Source organism: Ictidomys tridecemlineatus, chromosome 1, assembly GCF_052094955.1.
Source record: "Ictidomys tridecemlineatus isolate mIctTri1 chromosome 1, mIctTri1.hap1, whole genome shotgun sequence".
In the NCBI taxonomy this organism is placed as follows: Eukaryota; Metazoa; Chordata; class Mammalia; order Rodentia; family Sciuridae; genus Ictidomys; species Ictidomys tridecemlineatus.
This window is the reverse complement of record NC_135477.1, coordinates 172,385,709-172,402,368: the sequence shown is the minus strand read 5'-3', so window position 1 is coordinate 172,402,368 and position 16,660 is coordinate 172,385,709. Positions and strand designations below refer to the sequence as shown.

At 36.5% G+C, this 16,660-nt stretch overlaps 1 protein-coding gene across 5 annotated transcripts in view; it reads left to right on the top strand.

Moving 5' to 3' along the window:
* Gabrb2 (gamma-aminobutyric acid type A receptor subunit beta2) overlaps positions 1-16,660 on the top strand; it is a 232,748-nt gene that overhangs the window by 47,273 nt on the left and 168,815 nt on the right. Inside the window, exons 1-3 of one of the 5 annotated variants that reach the window (XM_078052048.1) lie at positions 10,911-11,005; positions 12,171-12,293; positions 12,397-12,533. The exons of 3 other annotated variants lie outside the window; for them this stretch is intronic. In XM_078052048.1, coding sequence (XP_077908174.1) covers positions 12,522-12,533 — 12 coding nt within the window. In that variant the 5' untranslated portion in view covers positions 10,911-11,005; positions 12,171-12,293; positions 12,397-12,521. Of the gene's footprint in view, positions 1-10,910; positions 11,006-12,170; positions 12,294-12,396; positions 12,534-16,660 lie in introns of those variants that run through there. One more of the 5 variants, XM_078052053.1, reaches the window with a different exon arrangement.

The window sequence follows — 16,660 nt, the reverse complement described above, 5'->3', positions numbered from 1 at the left end:
TCTAGTAAGGATCAATCATGATATGTTGAAGACATTTTTCTTATTCATTTCTTTCTTCATTTCTTTGTATCATTTACTGCTGACACATAACAAAACATGTTCAAGTACTAAGGAAAAGCCTATAAGTTTCATTTAATGATGAATTTTTTCCCTTTCTGCACCACTTATTGTAGTTTTTCAGTGAATGTTGTGGGTGAAACTATGTATACACATTTTGGTTCCCAAAGTGGATTATTACCAAACGTTTGTCTAAGAAACATCTAGTACCAAAAACAATCAAGGAAACTTTCTAGGATATTGAGTTTGACTAAGGAATCCCAGTAAAGGAAAATTTCACCTAAAGTATATAGGTATAAAAATGGATGGCTACAATCCAAAAATAGAAGTAGGTTCACTGGATGTGGGTTGAGTCAAGTTAGATTTGAGGATAATCCAGCAGCCTCCCTGGAGAAGAAATGAAATAAGTTTCTTGTGACCTTGCCTTCACTCTCTATCCAACCAAGGAACCTGAAAGGTTTTAACAAAAGTTAGGATGTATGATGTATTCAGAGGACTTTGAGCTACAAGGGGGAAGGGATTTTGTGAAGCGAATGCTGTCTTGGTAATGTTTGAATTATACTGTCTCACAGTACAACCTTCACAATTCTACCTCAACATCACAGACTGGCTGAATTTAACCTAGGTTTCCTGGGAATGTCTAGTTTTTCTTTTTTTAAGGCAGTGCATTTAAGTTTGATGATGAGATCACATGATCATGACCTGCTGAGCTGAGATTAGATTCTGCCTATTAGATAGCACACTTCAGCAATCATAATGCCTCTGTCCTGGGCAGTGTTAATGACCATCCCCACACCTGGAGCTGTGTCCTCCAGGTTTATTTCTTGTAGCAAGCCTCAAAGATCAGGGTTTGTGAGAGAGTTGACAGATGTCAGCTGAACTATTTCTAAGAAACCCTACTGTTTGTGCATTTAAAGAAGAGATGCAATCCTTTTTAACTACATGTAAGCTTGAAGCAATGTGGTTTTGATGAGAAGTATAATGCAAGGAATTGGTGAGTTAGAACTCATCTTGGGAGGTTCAATAACTTTGAAACCAGTTTCTGAGCATTTTATATATAAGACGCAAAACTCTAACATCAGGGTGACTCTCCTTAAATGTTTTTTTTTTTTATGGGGTGGGGAGTACCTGGGATTAAACTCAGGGGTGCTTAACCACTAAGCAACATTCCCAGCCCTTTTTTTTTGTATTTTATTTAGAGTTAGGGTCCCACTGAATTGCTTAATGCCTCTCTTTTGCTGAAGCTGGCTTTGAACTCACAGTCCTCCTGCCTCAGCCTTCTGAGCTGCTAAGATTACAGGAATGAGCCGCCTTCTACCACCTAATGTTGAGTATTCTTGAGTTATGCATTTTTGAATGAATAAAGGCTGAAAGGAAGCTGAGGAGCATGAATTTGATAGGGAATATAGCCATTGTTATGTAATAATTAAATCAAGTACTAATGATAATACATACGATCAAATTATTCACTAATGAATCATTTTGCCAGGTTCATAAAGATGCAGTGGTTAAGGATGCTCCTCATAAAGTTATCAATATTGGTTTAAAATGCAATTAACAGTAAAACCACATTACTTTATTGTATAATTACTCTAAAATTGAGGAGAATCCTCTGCAGACAACAACATGATGATGTAGAATATATCTAAGATATATTTTAAGTAAAAAACAAATAATAGTACAGCACGGGTAATATGATCTAAAATATTTTGTGTTTTTGGAATGTTCTATGCCTTTGACAGTGGTTATTCAAAGATTTTAGTTGATTATTAACTTCTCCTTTATTTTCTTATGTTTCTTACACTTGCCTTTTTATTAGAAAATCAATATATCTCTTTGTTTTTTGAGAAAAATAATAATTAGAAATAAAATGAATTGAAAAATTAACAAGTGATGAGCAGCTACTGTGTACCTTGTACCTGTTGGGAGGTTTTTTAATTTTTTTTTTTTAGTTGTAGATGGACACAATACCTTTATTTAATTTATTTATTTGTTTATGTGGTCTTGAAGATCAAGCCCAGTGCCTCACACGTGCTAAGTGAGCAAGCACCCTACCACTGAGCTATAACCCCAGTCCCTGTTTAGAGGTTCTGAAAAATTAAATGCTTTACTCTTTTTAACAATTTTCTGAAGAAACATTATGGTAACTATTTTATGGATAGGAATATTGAATGGCAGAGTTTACATAACTAGTTCAAAGTCCGGACACAAAGTTGGTAAGGAATAGAGTCAGTGATCTCTCACTGGTCTCTTGGAATTTTACAGCCCTGTCCACATTGCCTCCTTGAAGGCATTTTGGTGGGTTGTTGCCAATGGCCATCTATCTCTGCTTTGCTGTATGGGCTGTCACAGTGCCCAGGACCTCTGCATCCAGTGAGGAATGGGAATGGAAAGTCTCACTTGATTGCAGAGTGTGTACTATGAAGGTTTACAATAGTGAACCAAAGATAAGCTCAGTTTATCTTTCCATTATTTTTCTGTTTCTTTGATCCTGCTAATTATGCAGCATAAGGCAATGGAACTGTGTAACCCCTTTCTTGTGCTCTGCTAACCGTGAGGAAGTCTTACACTTCTGCCTTTAGACTAATGTATTTCCTTTTGGAGATGACCCTGTCATGCGTTTAACTAATAGCATAGTTGAAACCTCAGAAATACTTTCAGAGACCAAAATTTACTTATGACTACAATTTTAATCAGAGTCTTGAGTACCATTCACCCTCTGGAGGACAGAATCCATTATTTTGAAATGCTGGCATTTAATTTCTCAAGAGTGCTTTGATAAAGAGGAAATTCAGAATGATTCAGGTCAACCATCTTCAAATTTTTCTAAAAGGGAGTAAACAATAAAGAAAAATTAAAATGAGTGAAACTGAAATGCCTTTTTAAATGTTCAACCATTCATTTATTTCTAAATTATTTTACTATATCAGTCTGTGATTTATTATACAGTATTTTTGTTATGAAATAATAGTTGAACTTTCTACATTATTTTTGTTTTTGAACAAACCATTAGGATTCAAGTAACTGTTAGTACTATGCGAAATAGATAGTTCTTAATGAGTTTATGAGGTAGGACTTAGGTAAGGAAACTTTGCCACTGGACAGGGTGGCACATTTTCCTAATTCAAACTGTTTAGGTGAATGAAGCAGGTGGATACCAAATTTGAGACCAGCCTGAGCAACTTAGCAAGACCCTGTTTTGAAATAATTCTAAAGTAGAGGACTGGGGATGTAGATCAGTAATAGACTACTAGCCTGGATTTGGTCCTAGTATGGCCAAAAAGTAAACAACAAAAGACAGAAAAAGAAAAGTTTGCCTATGATAACAATGTTCAAGTAATCTTACAATCACACATAGGTAGAAAATACTTGTGAATTAAATTTTAAAGTATTTTTTAAATGAGGATGATAACTTTGGAAATAATCAATTGTAATATATTACAGTATTATGTTTTAGTTTTCTTTTCACTTTTGAAACATCAATAAAAACCCTTTAAAATAATATTTTATAATATAAAAATAAATTATGATTTTAAATGTTAGGCTATTGAAAAAATTAATTTAGAAAGCTATAACCAATGAAAAGGACTTTGTATAGGTTATTTTATACTTTTTTCTCCTCATATACTCACAAGGTTTCTAAGTAATGGAATATACTCTGTTTGAGGAGGCATTATGACACATGCCAATGTTATGCTTCTCATTTGAACTTACTTTAGATAATTAAAAAAATAAACAAATGAAATACCAATTGGAATTTCAAGCTTGAAAATGTACAATATTCCAGTAACTCTAACCATTATATGCTGCCTGGAGAAATATCAAGTAGACTGTATAGTGCAGACTTTGGCAGCACTTAGGATACTATTCACATTTAATGCTTTTCCACATAGAAAGATAAATTCACCTTCTTACACCTCAGGAACTACTAGAAATATTTTCCTTCATCTTACACACATATCAGGAAATTTATCTCCACAGCCTTTTGACACCTAGATATAGATAGGAAAACCTCAGAGGTTTATATTCCATATTGAAACTAGTATGGTAGAGAAAAAATTAAGCCAACTTTTATAATTTCTCCTCATTTATAATGTAGCAACATTCTCAAACTCTTATTTTTGCATCATTAACCTTAGAACATCATGCAATATCCAAGCAATTCATATAATATTTTTAGTTCTATTTTAATTCTGTCACCACCATTTTGACTAAAGTGCTTATCCATCATTGGTGTTTGAATTTGAGTTCTTATTAGATATTAGAAGCCATATATTCATAATAGTAGTGATTTTTATAGAAGGTTATACCATATCAAGTAGGGTTTTATAAATCAAGAATGCTTCAACATTAGCAAATAAATTAGTGTAATTTACTATATTAAAGGATTCAAGGTAAAAATAGATTACAGTTTCTGTAGATGCTTAAAAGATATTCTGTTAAGGTGGCCAGATATCATACAAGTATATAAATATTGGCAATTTTTCTCTGTACCAGCAAGAATCCATTAAGCTGTAGTGGAAATATACCTTGAAATACTAGTTATTTATGGTAGGAAGGACAGAGTTGAACCTAAGTAATTTTACAAATAGAAATTTTCTTGAAACTATGATATTCTAATGTTCTTTCAAATTGATCTTGAAACAATGAAATTTTCATCAAAATGTCCGTGTGATTTTTAAAAAGACTAACCTGGGAGTCTTTTATTTCAAAGAGTAAATGTGTGAACTAAGTAGATCAATGAAACTTAGCACATGAAAAGTGACATTTCAGAGAGTAGGGAAAGGAATAAATACCTGAAATGATTAATGGCTATAAGATAAAATTTGAACCTGATAAATTAGAAGATTTTTTTCTTCTACTTCTTTTCCAGAATTAGATTGGAACCACTTACAGTAAAGTATTATCATCTATAATATGTCTCCTTAGTATCAATGATGCAGAAGTTTTAAAATGAGAGAAGGCATTAATGGCAAATTAAAAGAAGTTTTGCAATGAGTACATAAACTATAAATAAAAAAACATTTCTCTCTTAAGGGACACTAAATAGTGACATGGCAGGATTCACTGGCTCAACTCCCATAGCAAAGAACCTCAGGCTTCCTTCTATCTGTTCAGATTTAATTTTTCCTGTATAGTATCAGATTTCTCCTTCTAAGTAATCAGCTGGAGCCCCCATATCATAGGTAGGAAACATGTCTTTTTTATTATTATTAACATTATTGCTATTATTTTCCTGACTTTTTTTTCTGTATCTCTTTAAAAAAAAATCAGTTTTGTTGTTATGGTTAAGTTCGTTAAAATGCTTTTCATTTTATAATGCTGACTTTACCCCAGATGTGTTCCCTTTTAGTGAAGAATATTATTCTTTTGTAGATGAAGGGGGGATTGGGGGCCCCTGATGCCTCAGAGCTTTTCAGAATGCAGAGCTGTTGTAAAGGGAGGAAGAAGAGCTCTAAGTAGTGGGTAGTTCTGATGCCTTTTGGAGAAAGATCCAGGACAAGGGAATGTTCAGAAATAACTGAGGAGGAGTCAGCATGTGAGAACCATGTTTCCCTCTGGAAGTAGAGCAAAAGAATGTTTTGAAGAAGTTCAGCAGAAAGCAGATCTGGGTTTCAGCTTCTGTTAGCTCTGACCAAAAATTCATTGTGAAGTTACTATGTGACATCCATAGCATAAGGCTTTGGTGTCTTGATCCAGTTACTAATTTTAGACCCATGTCTCCTCTTCTGTAAAACTGGTGTACGTTTTAACAGGATAAAACTTGAGAGTTGGGCAGACATTAATAATCCTGGATGCTTGTTGAACACAACACTGTGCTTTTCAGTATGTTAGGTGTTTAGGGGTTACTATCTCAGTTAAGCCTAAGGTGGGTTCTACCAGGAGGTGCCCATCATCTCTCTTCTATTATTCGTGAAGAGGTTTGTAATTGCCAGTGATGTACCCAAGTTCACTTTGCAGGTAAGCCATAAACCACACTTGAGAACTACTTCTCTGGCTCTAAACTTTTTCCGTGGATGATTTCTTCAGACTTTTCTTTTTTTTTAATGGAGATTTATGTTTATCTCCCCAAATGCTGCACATAACAGCTAATGCTTTTAGAAATTGCATTTGGAATCCAAGACAAAATAACACAATTTGTGAAACTGATGAAAGTCTCTTAGACAGTAAGTACAGGTAAATTACTTGCATGGTTACATAACTGAATACATTTGCAGCTGAGACAATATTTTCCCCTAAAAAACACTGAAAGCATTGATTCGTGGGCAGATTTTGTTTTCTTTGAAGTCTAGTGATCAGTTTCTATGCCTGTAGCACAAACATTGGATTTTCTCATGCCCAAAACCATTTTTTCTGTATCTCCTACCCCATGAACCATAATATGAGACTTATTGGCATGCTTTAGAGAAGCGTTTTATTTAACTGAGGATTTAAGTCTATAAAAACAGTGCAATCTCATAAAGAGAAGGAGTTTGTATTCTTATAGTCCTCCAGTGGAGACTACAGTGGGTCTAAGGCTCTTAGGCTTAGTGTAAGTAAGGACTTTTAGTCTAATGCTACACATTTTAGGGTGGCATTTTCTTTATTCTGAAAGGAGAGCTCCTTCACTATATAATCCCTTCAGTGCAGGTTGTTTAACTTGTTACATGGGAAAAAAAAAGTGTATGCAGCCTGAAATGTTGCCCATTTCACTAAGCTACTGTCCCAGTGAAGTCTTCTGCTCTTTAGTCTGGTTTCCTGTGTTTGAGTTTAAATTCCCTCATTTTCTATCTGCACAGCATTTACAAACTCATTTACTTTGCTCGACCTGTAGATTGATTTTTTTTTCATACATAAGAAAGGCAGGCAATGGCGGTAGGCACCCCCTAAGACTACTAATGAAGATTGAATGATCTAATCTATGTAAAGTGCCTGGTATGAAAAACATGTTTAATAAATGTTACCTATTTTCATCTGCTTCATTTTGTTTGCCTTTTGTGTGTGTGTGTGGGGGGGGGGGTTACTAATAAGAAGAGGCTTTCACATAATTTTGAGGATCATCTACATTTTCCTTGAACTCACATTACTACATGATGAATAGTTTAGGCTGAACCTGGGCTGATCATCTCTGCAGGGAAGAAACTGTGATTAGCACGTCTGTTACCCAGAGCTTTGTTACTCAGCAGTCATTCATCCTCAAGGCAAATCATCTGTTTGCTCCAATAGTGGCTGTTTCATTAGAGTCTATGGTTCCAACCATCAGATGCAGATCAGCTTGAATTTTCAGATTTTTCTTATTTCAGAATGTCTCTGGTCTCAAGAATAGGTTTACCTCTTGACACAAAATTGAAGTTTAGGCACTTAACATGATGAAACAAAATAATGGTTGCAACACAACCAGGAGCATATTTTTGATTCATGAGCTTCCTAAGTGCTTCCCTCCCCGCCCCCCCGCCAGCTGGAATGATACCTGTCGCTTACTGTATAGCCAGGATATTAACCTACAGCTTTTGTAAATATTTTGTTCTGAAATGGAACTACACAAAATTAGTAACAAAGGAACAAATACGTTTGTTTTAAGCTGGAAAGGACATGTTTATTGCTATATGAATACTGGATTAATTAGACAAGAGTTTAGAAGTCGTATTAGTTTTAGCACTTGGGGATCATAAAAAGACAACCATAATGTCCAGAACTCATCCATCTTTACAACTGGGAGATTTCCTCAAAACATTCTGTAGTCAAAAGCCAGTAATAAGAAAGTAGTAAGAAGCAATAGCTATTTCCATTTAACTAAAGGATTCACAACTATCTTTCTAGACAAGGAAACTTGTGTTTACAATAATTTCTCAGCCTCACTTCAAGATTAAAGTGAGATAATGCATGATAGATAAAGAAGAATAAAAGACCACAATATAGAAATATTTCATCCCTCTGAGAAGCTAAAGGACAAAGTTCACGGTGCCTAAAATCTGTTCCTAGGATAGAATCTACATATCCACATCACCATATGACTGACAGGGTCTCTTGTAGCTAGTTCTTGAAGTTCCTTATAAGAAAATGAAAAAGTAAAACTAAAAACATAAGTCCCCCAAACTTGGTTCCAGCCATGTTTTCTGGTTTAGTCTCTATGGTGTCTTCCACTTTGCATCCAAACCATTTTGAGTCTTGAAGCAGTAGTGGTGTTAACAGAAGAAGCCATCACGGAGGGATGATGAGGAATTTATCCTTCCTATTCAACTGGCAGTTGTTTTCTGGTATAAGGTGTGTAGAAAAGGTTCTTGGCATTCTAACCCAGGTGGCCATACTCTGGTCCCTTCCAGTTCTTAAGAAATCTTTGACCTGTGTCACTGGGTCATCTGGGTTCCATCAGTAGCCTATCTCAGCAGTAGGCACAGTCTTCTTTCCAGTTCTGAATAATTAAAATATAAGGACATAAGAATTTAGGACAGCAGTAGGTGAATTCTTTTACCTTTTGTAGTCCCTAACTCTAGCTGCCATTCATCCAGTGCTACTCTGTATCAAACCCTAGGACAAGGGCTTCTCACATGTCACTTTGTCTAGTGTTCACAGCTACTTTGTGAAATGGGAATTAATATTACTATTTCACAGGTGAGCAAATAGATAAAAAGAATAAATGAGCAGCCCAAATTCGTACAACTGAAAGAGCAGAGCAGGCACAGAATTCTAAATCCAAAAATATGCTTAGCCTCTTACTGCAGAGTTTCCAGTGCTCACTTTTACTCAAGAGATAGGAAGAACTTTACTCACACCTTTACCAAAACCTTTCTATTTTGTTTCCATGTGATAAAGATTTATTTCACATTTTCCCTTTTGGTCGTTCAAGTTCCATAATTTTCAACCAAATGGTAACGTTAGCAATTTAACAGACATGACATTTTTCACTCAAAACAATTAAGAGTGTAGAAAGTGGGGAATAAAATGACTATTCCAAGACCTTTCTTATTACCTATCCCAGTCCAGTTTGCAATTTGCTTTATCACTGTGGTAAAATAAAATAGGAGATCTATGTGATAATTTGTCATGAGAAGCAGGATATATAACCACACACATATAGTTGTTTAATATACATGTACATTTTGCATATTATATATACAAATATTAGTTTGTTGTTTCAAACTACACACACACACACACACACACACACGTTTCTGTGTGTGCAGTTTGACATACTGAACCACTGGAATTAATTTCCCAGATTAGTTTTTCATCCAACATGAGAATAAGGGGAAAAACATGAGCAAGTTTTACCAGCAAAATTGGAGGAGGAATATTTTTAGAATCTGTGGGTCCACTAAGGCAGGTAGACCTGGAATGAATGTCAGCTCTTTGGTTTTTGCATAGCATGAGGACAGACTGTGGAACAAGATACTTGTTCTACTTGAATTTTGTTTAGGGAGTACCCAGTGTAGTTGCTGAATGAAAGAGCTAATTTTTTGCTCTCGAGAGATTCAGTAAAGACTCCTTCTCGTTCAGCAATTTGAAGCATACAGTAAAACTAATGGCACATGAGTTGTGTGAGCTCTCTTTACTGACATCCAAAATTATTTGTATGAAATAGTTCATCACAGTGACCTTTCTGGCATTTTCGAAGATAGCAGAGCCCCAGAGTTGAGCTGATGGCTCTTTGGTAGGAGTATTTATTATCTCTAGCTGTGGAGGAGGGAACTTAGAAAGATAGGACTGAGTGGGAGGGAAAAGCATATCTATCTTTTCTAGCGTTGCATAATGAATGCAAGTTGATGTATAAATTCCTGCATTACACAGTTGACTTAACAACGGCACAAACGGATGCCTTCACACTGAGGTGCCATCCTTCTGGACTAACCTCTGTGTACTCAGGCAAGGGTATTTATGTTGCTGTGTGAACTAGGCTGGAACATATCATACATGGGATGGGAATCTCTGTCAGTGATACATGCAGGAGATTAAAATGCAATCCATCATTGTTGACAGAGTGCCTTCAGGTGTGCGTTTGCAGGAATTTAGGCTCAATGGGCAATGTCTTTAGTTACAGAGACTGTTCAGTTATAGTGGATGAATGATACAGACCAAACTTGGAGGGCAGGAATGAAACATTTATGATGCTTATTTCCAAGCAAGGAGCCCACTAGTTTTTTTTTTCCTTTCACTTTTTCTCTGCCAATTTTTATCTATTCTTCAAAGTTTAATGTGGATTCATCTGTGTTTGAGTAACCAATAGTAAGAAGTCCACATATCAGTCACAATTCACTTATGGCTAGTGACAGAAGCAGAACACAAACAGGCTTAAGCCAAGAGGGAATGTATAGACTCACTAATTAAAATGACCAGGGATTATTCAGGCATGGCTGAATCTAGGTGCTTACACAAAACCATCAGGAATCAGCCTTTGTTGACTGTACTTGCTATTTTGTTCTCTTTATTTCCAAGCAGGTGCTTTCCAAATGGAGAACTCCTTCCTCCACAATGGGTGCATTCATTTTCTCTCTCTCTCTCTCTCTCTCTCTCTCTCTCTCTCTCTCTCTCTCTCTCTCTCACACACACACACACACACACACACACACACACACACGCACACACACACACAGTATGTGAGAAATGAGGGAGTGAATACCATTGACCTACCTGTAGCCCCCAAAACTTCTCTGAACCAGGAGGCTGAAATAATTTAGCCAGGTTTATCTTTCAACATCTTAGGAGTTGATACCATCTAAATGACATGAACACAGGGAAGAAGGGAGATGGTTTCCCCAGTCATTGGTTCATTGTAAGCAGAAATGCAAGCTGAGTAGGTAGAAACACCAAGTGCCACTTCCTCCCTCTCCTAAACTCTACTACAGGTTGAGCATTCCTAAAGAAAATCTGAAATTGGATGTGCTAGAAAATATGAACGTCTCTAACCATCAAAGTGGTGCCACAAGTGGAAAATTCCATACCTGCCTCTGATGAGCTGCAATCAAAACAGGTGCTCTTAAGATATAATTATTTTTAGATGTATGTATAAGGTGAACATGAAACACAGTGGGTTCTATACCCAAATGTCTCATATGTATGTGTAGATATTCTAGAATCCCCAAATAACCTTCAATTCAAACCATTTTGGATCCAAGTATTTTGGATAAAAGATACTTGATCTGTGTTGTCCATTCCACCCTCTGATTTTTACCATGCAATTATAGTGGCCTTGGAAACAGTGCCCAGTTTGAATCCTGTTCTGTCTTGTAACTGTTTCTTTCAACAAGTCACAAAGCTCTCAGGTTTCTTACTTTGAAAAAAAAAAATAAAAGAGTCTAACATTATCTATGCTTTTGATTTATTATTATATTTAAATATATCAAACATAACCTAGCATGTTTTGTATATATTAAGGCCTCGGTACTGAGCAGAGAAGTTGTTATTCATTACCTCAGCTATAATCACCATGAAATATTTATTTAGTTTAAGCTTTTATCTGACATATATATCTTCTCATATATCATTGATGTCTACAATGACTCTGATATGGCTTTTTAACCTATATCTGTACCCTACCCTTGCCTGACAAGATATTCCTTTTCTCCATACTAGATTTTTCCATTTTGATAGCTGCAGTTTTCAGAGAATCATATCTTTGGTTGAATCTAGTATTCATCTCAAGTAAATGCCTCTATGCATGCTTCTAGATTCAGAATCATATACAAATATTTTATTTTTTTCTCCCATTTGATGATTTTCCTAATGTATGACCAAAGTAATATGCATGCACATTACTTTCCTTCCCCCAGGGTATCTTCAGACCATCTCTTCTAAGTATTACTCATGTTTTTAGCTCTATCATCCTTTTGTTGTCAAAGGTGAGTTGCTTTCTCATATATCCATCTATCTCTCCATCCATATATTCAACAAGTACTTTTAAGCACTTACTCATTATGCCAGTCATTGGTGGTATTAGGATGCAATATTGACCATAATAACCAGAACAGTGACAAGTCCTCCACCTTTAGAGAATAGAAGTCTAGAAGTAAAAAGATAATCAGAAAAGATGATCAATTAGTTACACAGGCACAGGCTTGCATAGATAATTTACTATTTATTATAAGGTGAATTTACAAAGCGTTATATAACTGGAGGACCTGCTTATCAATCAATAGGCATCACACCAGATCTCACTAGAATGATTCATGAGCTGAAACCTGAAGAAGAAATCCCACAGATGCTATGAAAAGAATGATGTCCTCCAAAGGCCAGAGTGGTGGCCTCTTTCCTTATTATCAGTGAGTTCCCAAACAACATTATTAACTGCTTCACTATGTGCTAATGCCAGGCACATATAGCTGAATATGGGAAATATAATCCCTGCCTTGTTACAATTCACAGTACCACAGAGAGAACTGCAAGTGAGAAATTGCAATTCAGTGCAATAAACTCTGCTCCAGAAGAAATATGCAATGCTGTCACAGCATATTGAAGGACATGCAACCCAAATTTGAATAAGGGAGAAGATGGCAGTGAAGGTGAGGAATCAATCATTTTACAAGGCTTTCCAAAGGAAGTAGCATATATTTTACAACCTAAAGGGTGAATAGGATTTGCTTGACTTAAGAGGGGAAGGAAAGAGTGATGAAGATGGAGGGAATAGCAGGTATGAAGGTCTGGATGTTGGAGACCCTTGCAGACCAAGGAAATTAAAGAAGTCCCATGTTCAGTAGTGTGAGCTGTGAGCTTGGGGAAGTCCTAATAGACCACAAGGAAAAGTTTGGACTCCATCCTGAAAACTCTAGAACAGTACTGAAGGACGTGTTAAAAGGGTGAGGGAAGGAGAAGAATTTCATTTTGGGAAGCTGCCTTTGGCACAAGTATAGGGAATGTTTGAGAGCTAACAGGACTGGATGAAGAAGTGAGGCCAGTTGTAGTGACCCAGGTGAGGTGCAATTGTGGCCTGAACGCAGAGGGGTTGTGGGTAGAGACAAGTGTGAGTGCACATGGACACTCAATCGCATAAAATAGACTTCACCCCATGATAGTTGAATGTTCTTTAATATATTCAATATGAGGCATAACCTAATGTTTCTTTAAATCTATGTAAACAGCAGGCTCCATCTTTAGTTTGCTCTGGGCAGAGATTCAGTGGGAGGAGGAATTCCTGAACTAACATGGCTTCCTTTGGAGAATCTTCTCCCCAGCCAACCCCCCTAGGATTGTCTGATCATGGTTGCTCTGTTGTTCTTGAAAAGTGGGTCATTTCTCAGGGAAGACATGTCCAATTATCACCCACATGATAGGGCCTCCATAGGATCCAGTTGAGTACAGTAAAGAAAACTTGCTGAAAGAATAGAAATGGACATTAGAGGGGATGGTAAATACATGTGGTTATCTCCAGGAAATAAATTTTTTTTCAAGATAACTTTATGTAGATATTCTAAATCTGGGAGTAGTTATAGAACACCTATTGTAGTCTCTGAAGCCACCCAGGAATAAAGAGAGTGAGAGATTGAATCAAGACAGGAAGATTCATAATCAACGTAGACGTGTTCAAATTAAATAAAGATCTGCTGCCGCTGCCGCTTTCCGCCTCCTCCTCCTCCTCCTCTCACTCTCCCGCCCCCCCTTTCTCTCTCTGCATTCCCTTTGTGCCTTAATATATGACAAATTTCTCAGGGCCCATATCAGTTATGGCTTTTGAAGATCGTCAGCAGTAAGCATGCCAATGGGCGAACACCACAGGGAATCACGTTTCTTACAGTGGCCACCATCTATCGTTGCAACGCCTGCTTTGCCAGGTAGAGGTTTTTGTTACTGGGAGTATCCAAGCAGAATTTGGGTTACCATCTGTCAGGGATTTGGGCAGAATTCTTTCATTAAGGAGGCAGGTTGGAAAAAAGAAAATAAATTTATGGTAATCTCACCACTTTTAACGTTTTAATGTACTTTGGCTAGATTTTGTCTAGCCAAAACCACAAACGTAGACATATGTATTTTATGATGCTTTATGCTGCGCTTCAAACTATCAGTTCTTGCTTTTTATCACAAAGTATTGGTTTATTCTCATAGCATATCACATTTTAGTTCTCCAAAATCCTCTTTTTTGAACAGTCAACTTTTCTGAACCAGGATTCTGAATCCAGGGATCCAACATACATCTGAGAATTATTTACTTGGAATTTATTTTAATGTAGTTCAGTCCCTTTTTTTTAGAACATGGAGTCAGTGAGAACATCAGATCAATAGTTGAATAGAATATTGTTTTCCCCCTATCCAGTGTCTTAAGTTTTTAATAATGAAATCATTTTATTTATTCAAATGAATTTTTTTTAAGACAACTTATGTGCTCTATTTGGTCAGAGGATTATACATTAAGCAAAAGATCAAGGGACCTGCTCTTGGAATAACTTACAGGTTAAAACAGAAAAGAGAACCAACATGTCCTTCCTAAATCACTGAATCCTCATAACTAAATGACAGAAAGGCTGATTACGGGGCTGCTGCCACATGATAATTCCTCAAGATGTGTTTCAAAGGACTGTGATTCATTACACAGTCACATGAAGAAACCTTGGATTAAACAAGGCTAATAAGTTTATTTACTGTAGGATTTCTCATAGCCATTAAACTACTGTGCATGGCGAATATCCAAGAAAACAATGGATATGTGTAGTGTTTTCCAAGTACATTGGCTCATGGCACAATTTTACTGAGAAATGTTTTAGTGGAACTACTGTTGCATGGAACACATTTTGTCTAGGCTGATGACATATATGAAAATCTTAGCACAGGCAGGTAGGAGACATTCTATGCAAGTCAAGTTTCTCAAGTTAAATTGAATTGTTGCTACTTAGTTTTTCCAGCTGTTAAATGTGGAACAAAATACACAACTCAAATGATAGTCTCTTCCACTTCTGTGTGAAGTAGGGCAGACTTTATTAATGGCTCATATGCCAGGGGGTTAGGCATCCTTGGAATTTTTTGAAATACAGATTCCCCAGGTATGTTTTTAAGAAGAAATTATGTGGCCATGTCCAAGCCAGTGGTGTACTTCCTTTCTAAGACTAGGACTTATAGATTTAATTCTATAGAGAAGAATGTAACCATTCTTTAGGTAAATTGGACAGTGGTACAGTGATCAATTTAACTTACATATGGAAAGGAGCTTCAATATTGACAGACATTAAAGATGCCCTTTTCTTAGAAATTCAAATGGCCAACGAATATGTGAAAATAAAATGTTTAACGTCTTCTGGATTCAATGAAATGCAAATTAAAACTACACTGAGATCTTGTCTATCTTCAGTCAGAATGGCAATCATCAAGGATACAAATAACAATAATTGCTAGCAAGCATGTGGAGAAAAGGTACACTCAGACATTTTTGGTGGTACTACAAATTAGCACAACCACTTTGGAAAGCACATGGAGGTTCCTCAATAAACTAGGAATGGAACCACCATTTGACCCAGCTGTCCCACTCCTCAGTATATACCCAGAGGATTTACAATCAGCATCCTACAGTAATGCAGCCACATTAGTGTTTATACACCTCAATTCACAATAACCAAGTTATGGAGCCAGCATAGATGCCCATCAACAGATGAAGGGATGAAGAAAATATGATATATATACACCACAGGGTTTTTAATCAAGTCATAAAGAATGAAATTGTGTCATTTGCTGGCAAATGGATGAAACTGGAGAACATCACACTGACTGATATAAGCTAGACTCAGAAAGTCAAGAGTCAAGTGTTTTATCTCATATGTGGAAGCTAGTGGGAAATAATGGGGGAGAGAAAGGAATAAGAAAAGGCAAACAGAAGATAGGCCAATAGATTAGAGGAAAGAAATCAAAGGGGGAGAGAGTAGGAGGAGAAAGGAGAAGTACTAAGGAGTGAAATCTGCCAAATTGTGCTCTGTCCATGTATGAATATATCACAATGAATCCTGCATATACATATATACATATATATATACACATATATGTATCTATATCTCTCATATGTAATATGTATTATTTAGAGACACATTATATATAATATGATGTACTGATTGGATATTCATAATAGAGGGGAGATCAGTAGAGTACAGCAAGTGAATCACTGGAAGGGAGAAGAGAAGGAAAGGAAAGCTACTGGGAAATGAAATTTATCAAATTATGAGCATATATGAACACGGCATAATGAGTCCCACTTTTATATGAAGTAATAATGCACCATTAACATTAATTAATTTTAAAAAAGATTATTCATTCTGCCATGAGATATTATTGAGAAAGAAGAATTGAAGTGAGATGGAAGGTAGTAGGAACCCAAAGAAAACAGGAACTATGCTGGAAAAGCTGAGTCCAGTACTTATGGCAGTCTTCTGCTGGAAGTTTCCTTTCCTAAGTCTCTGAAACCCAGGTGCATACACATGCCTGTTGAGGGGTGCCCTTCCGTAAACCACTTGGCCACCCCCATCCTTGGAGGCATTTCAGTGCTGAATGGGAAAGTTTAAAGCAGCCTGGTTCTCTGCTCCTGGTGAACCTTAGGGGAGAGAGTTTGAGACTGTGTTGTCTGACTCCCTGCCCCCATGCAGTCTCCACCCTGACTTTAAGTGCCCATGCAGTTTGAGGCAGAATTATAAGTTTCAGCGTTTCAGTTTCCTCTTCT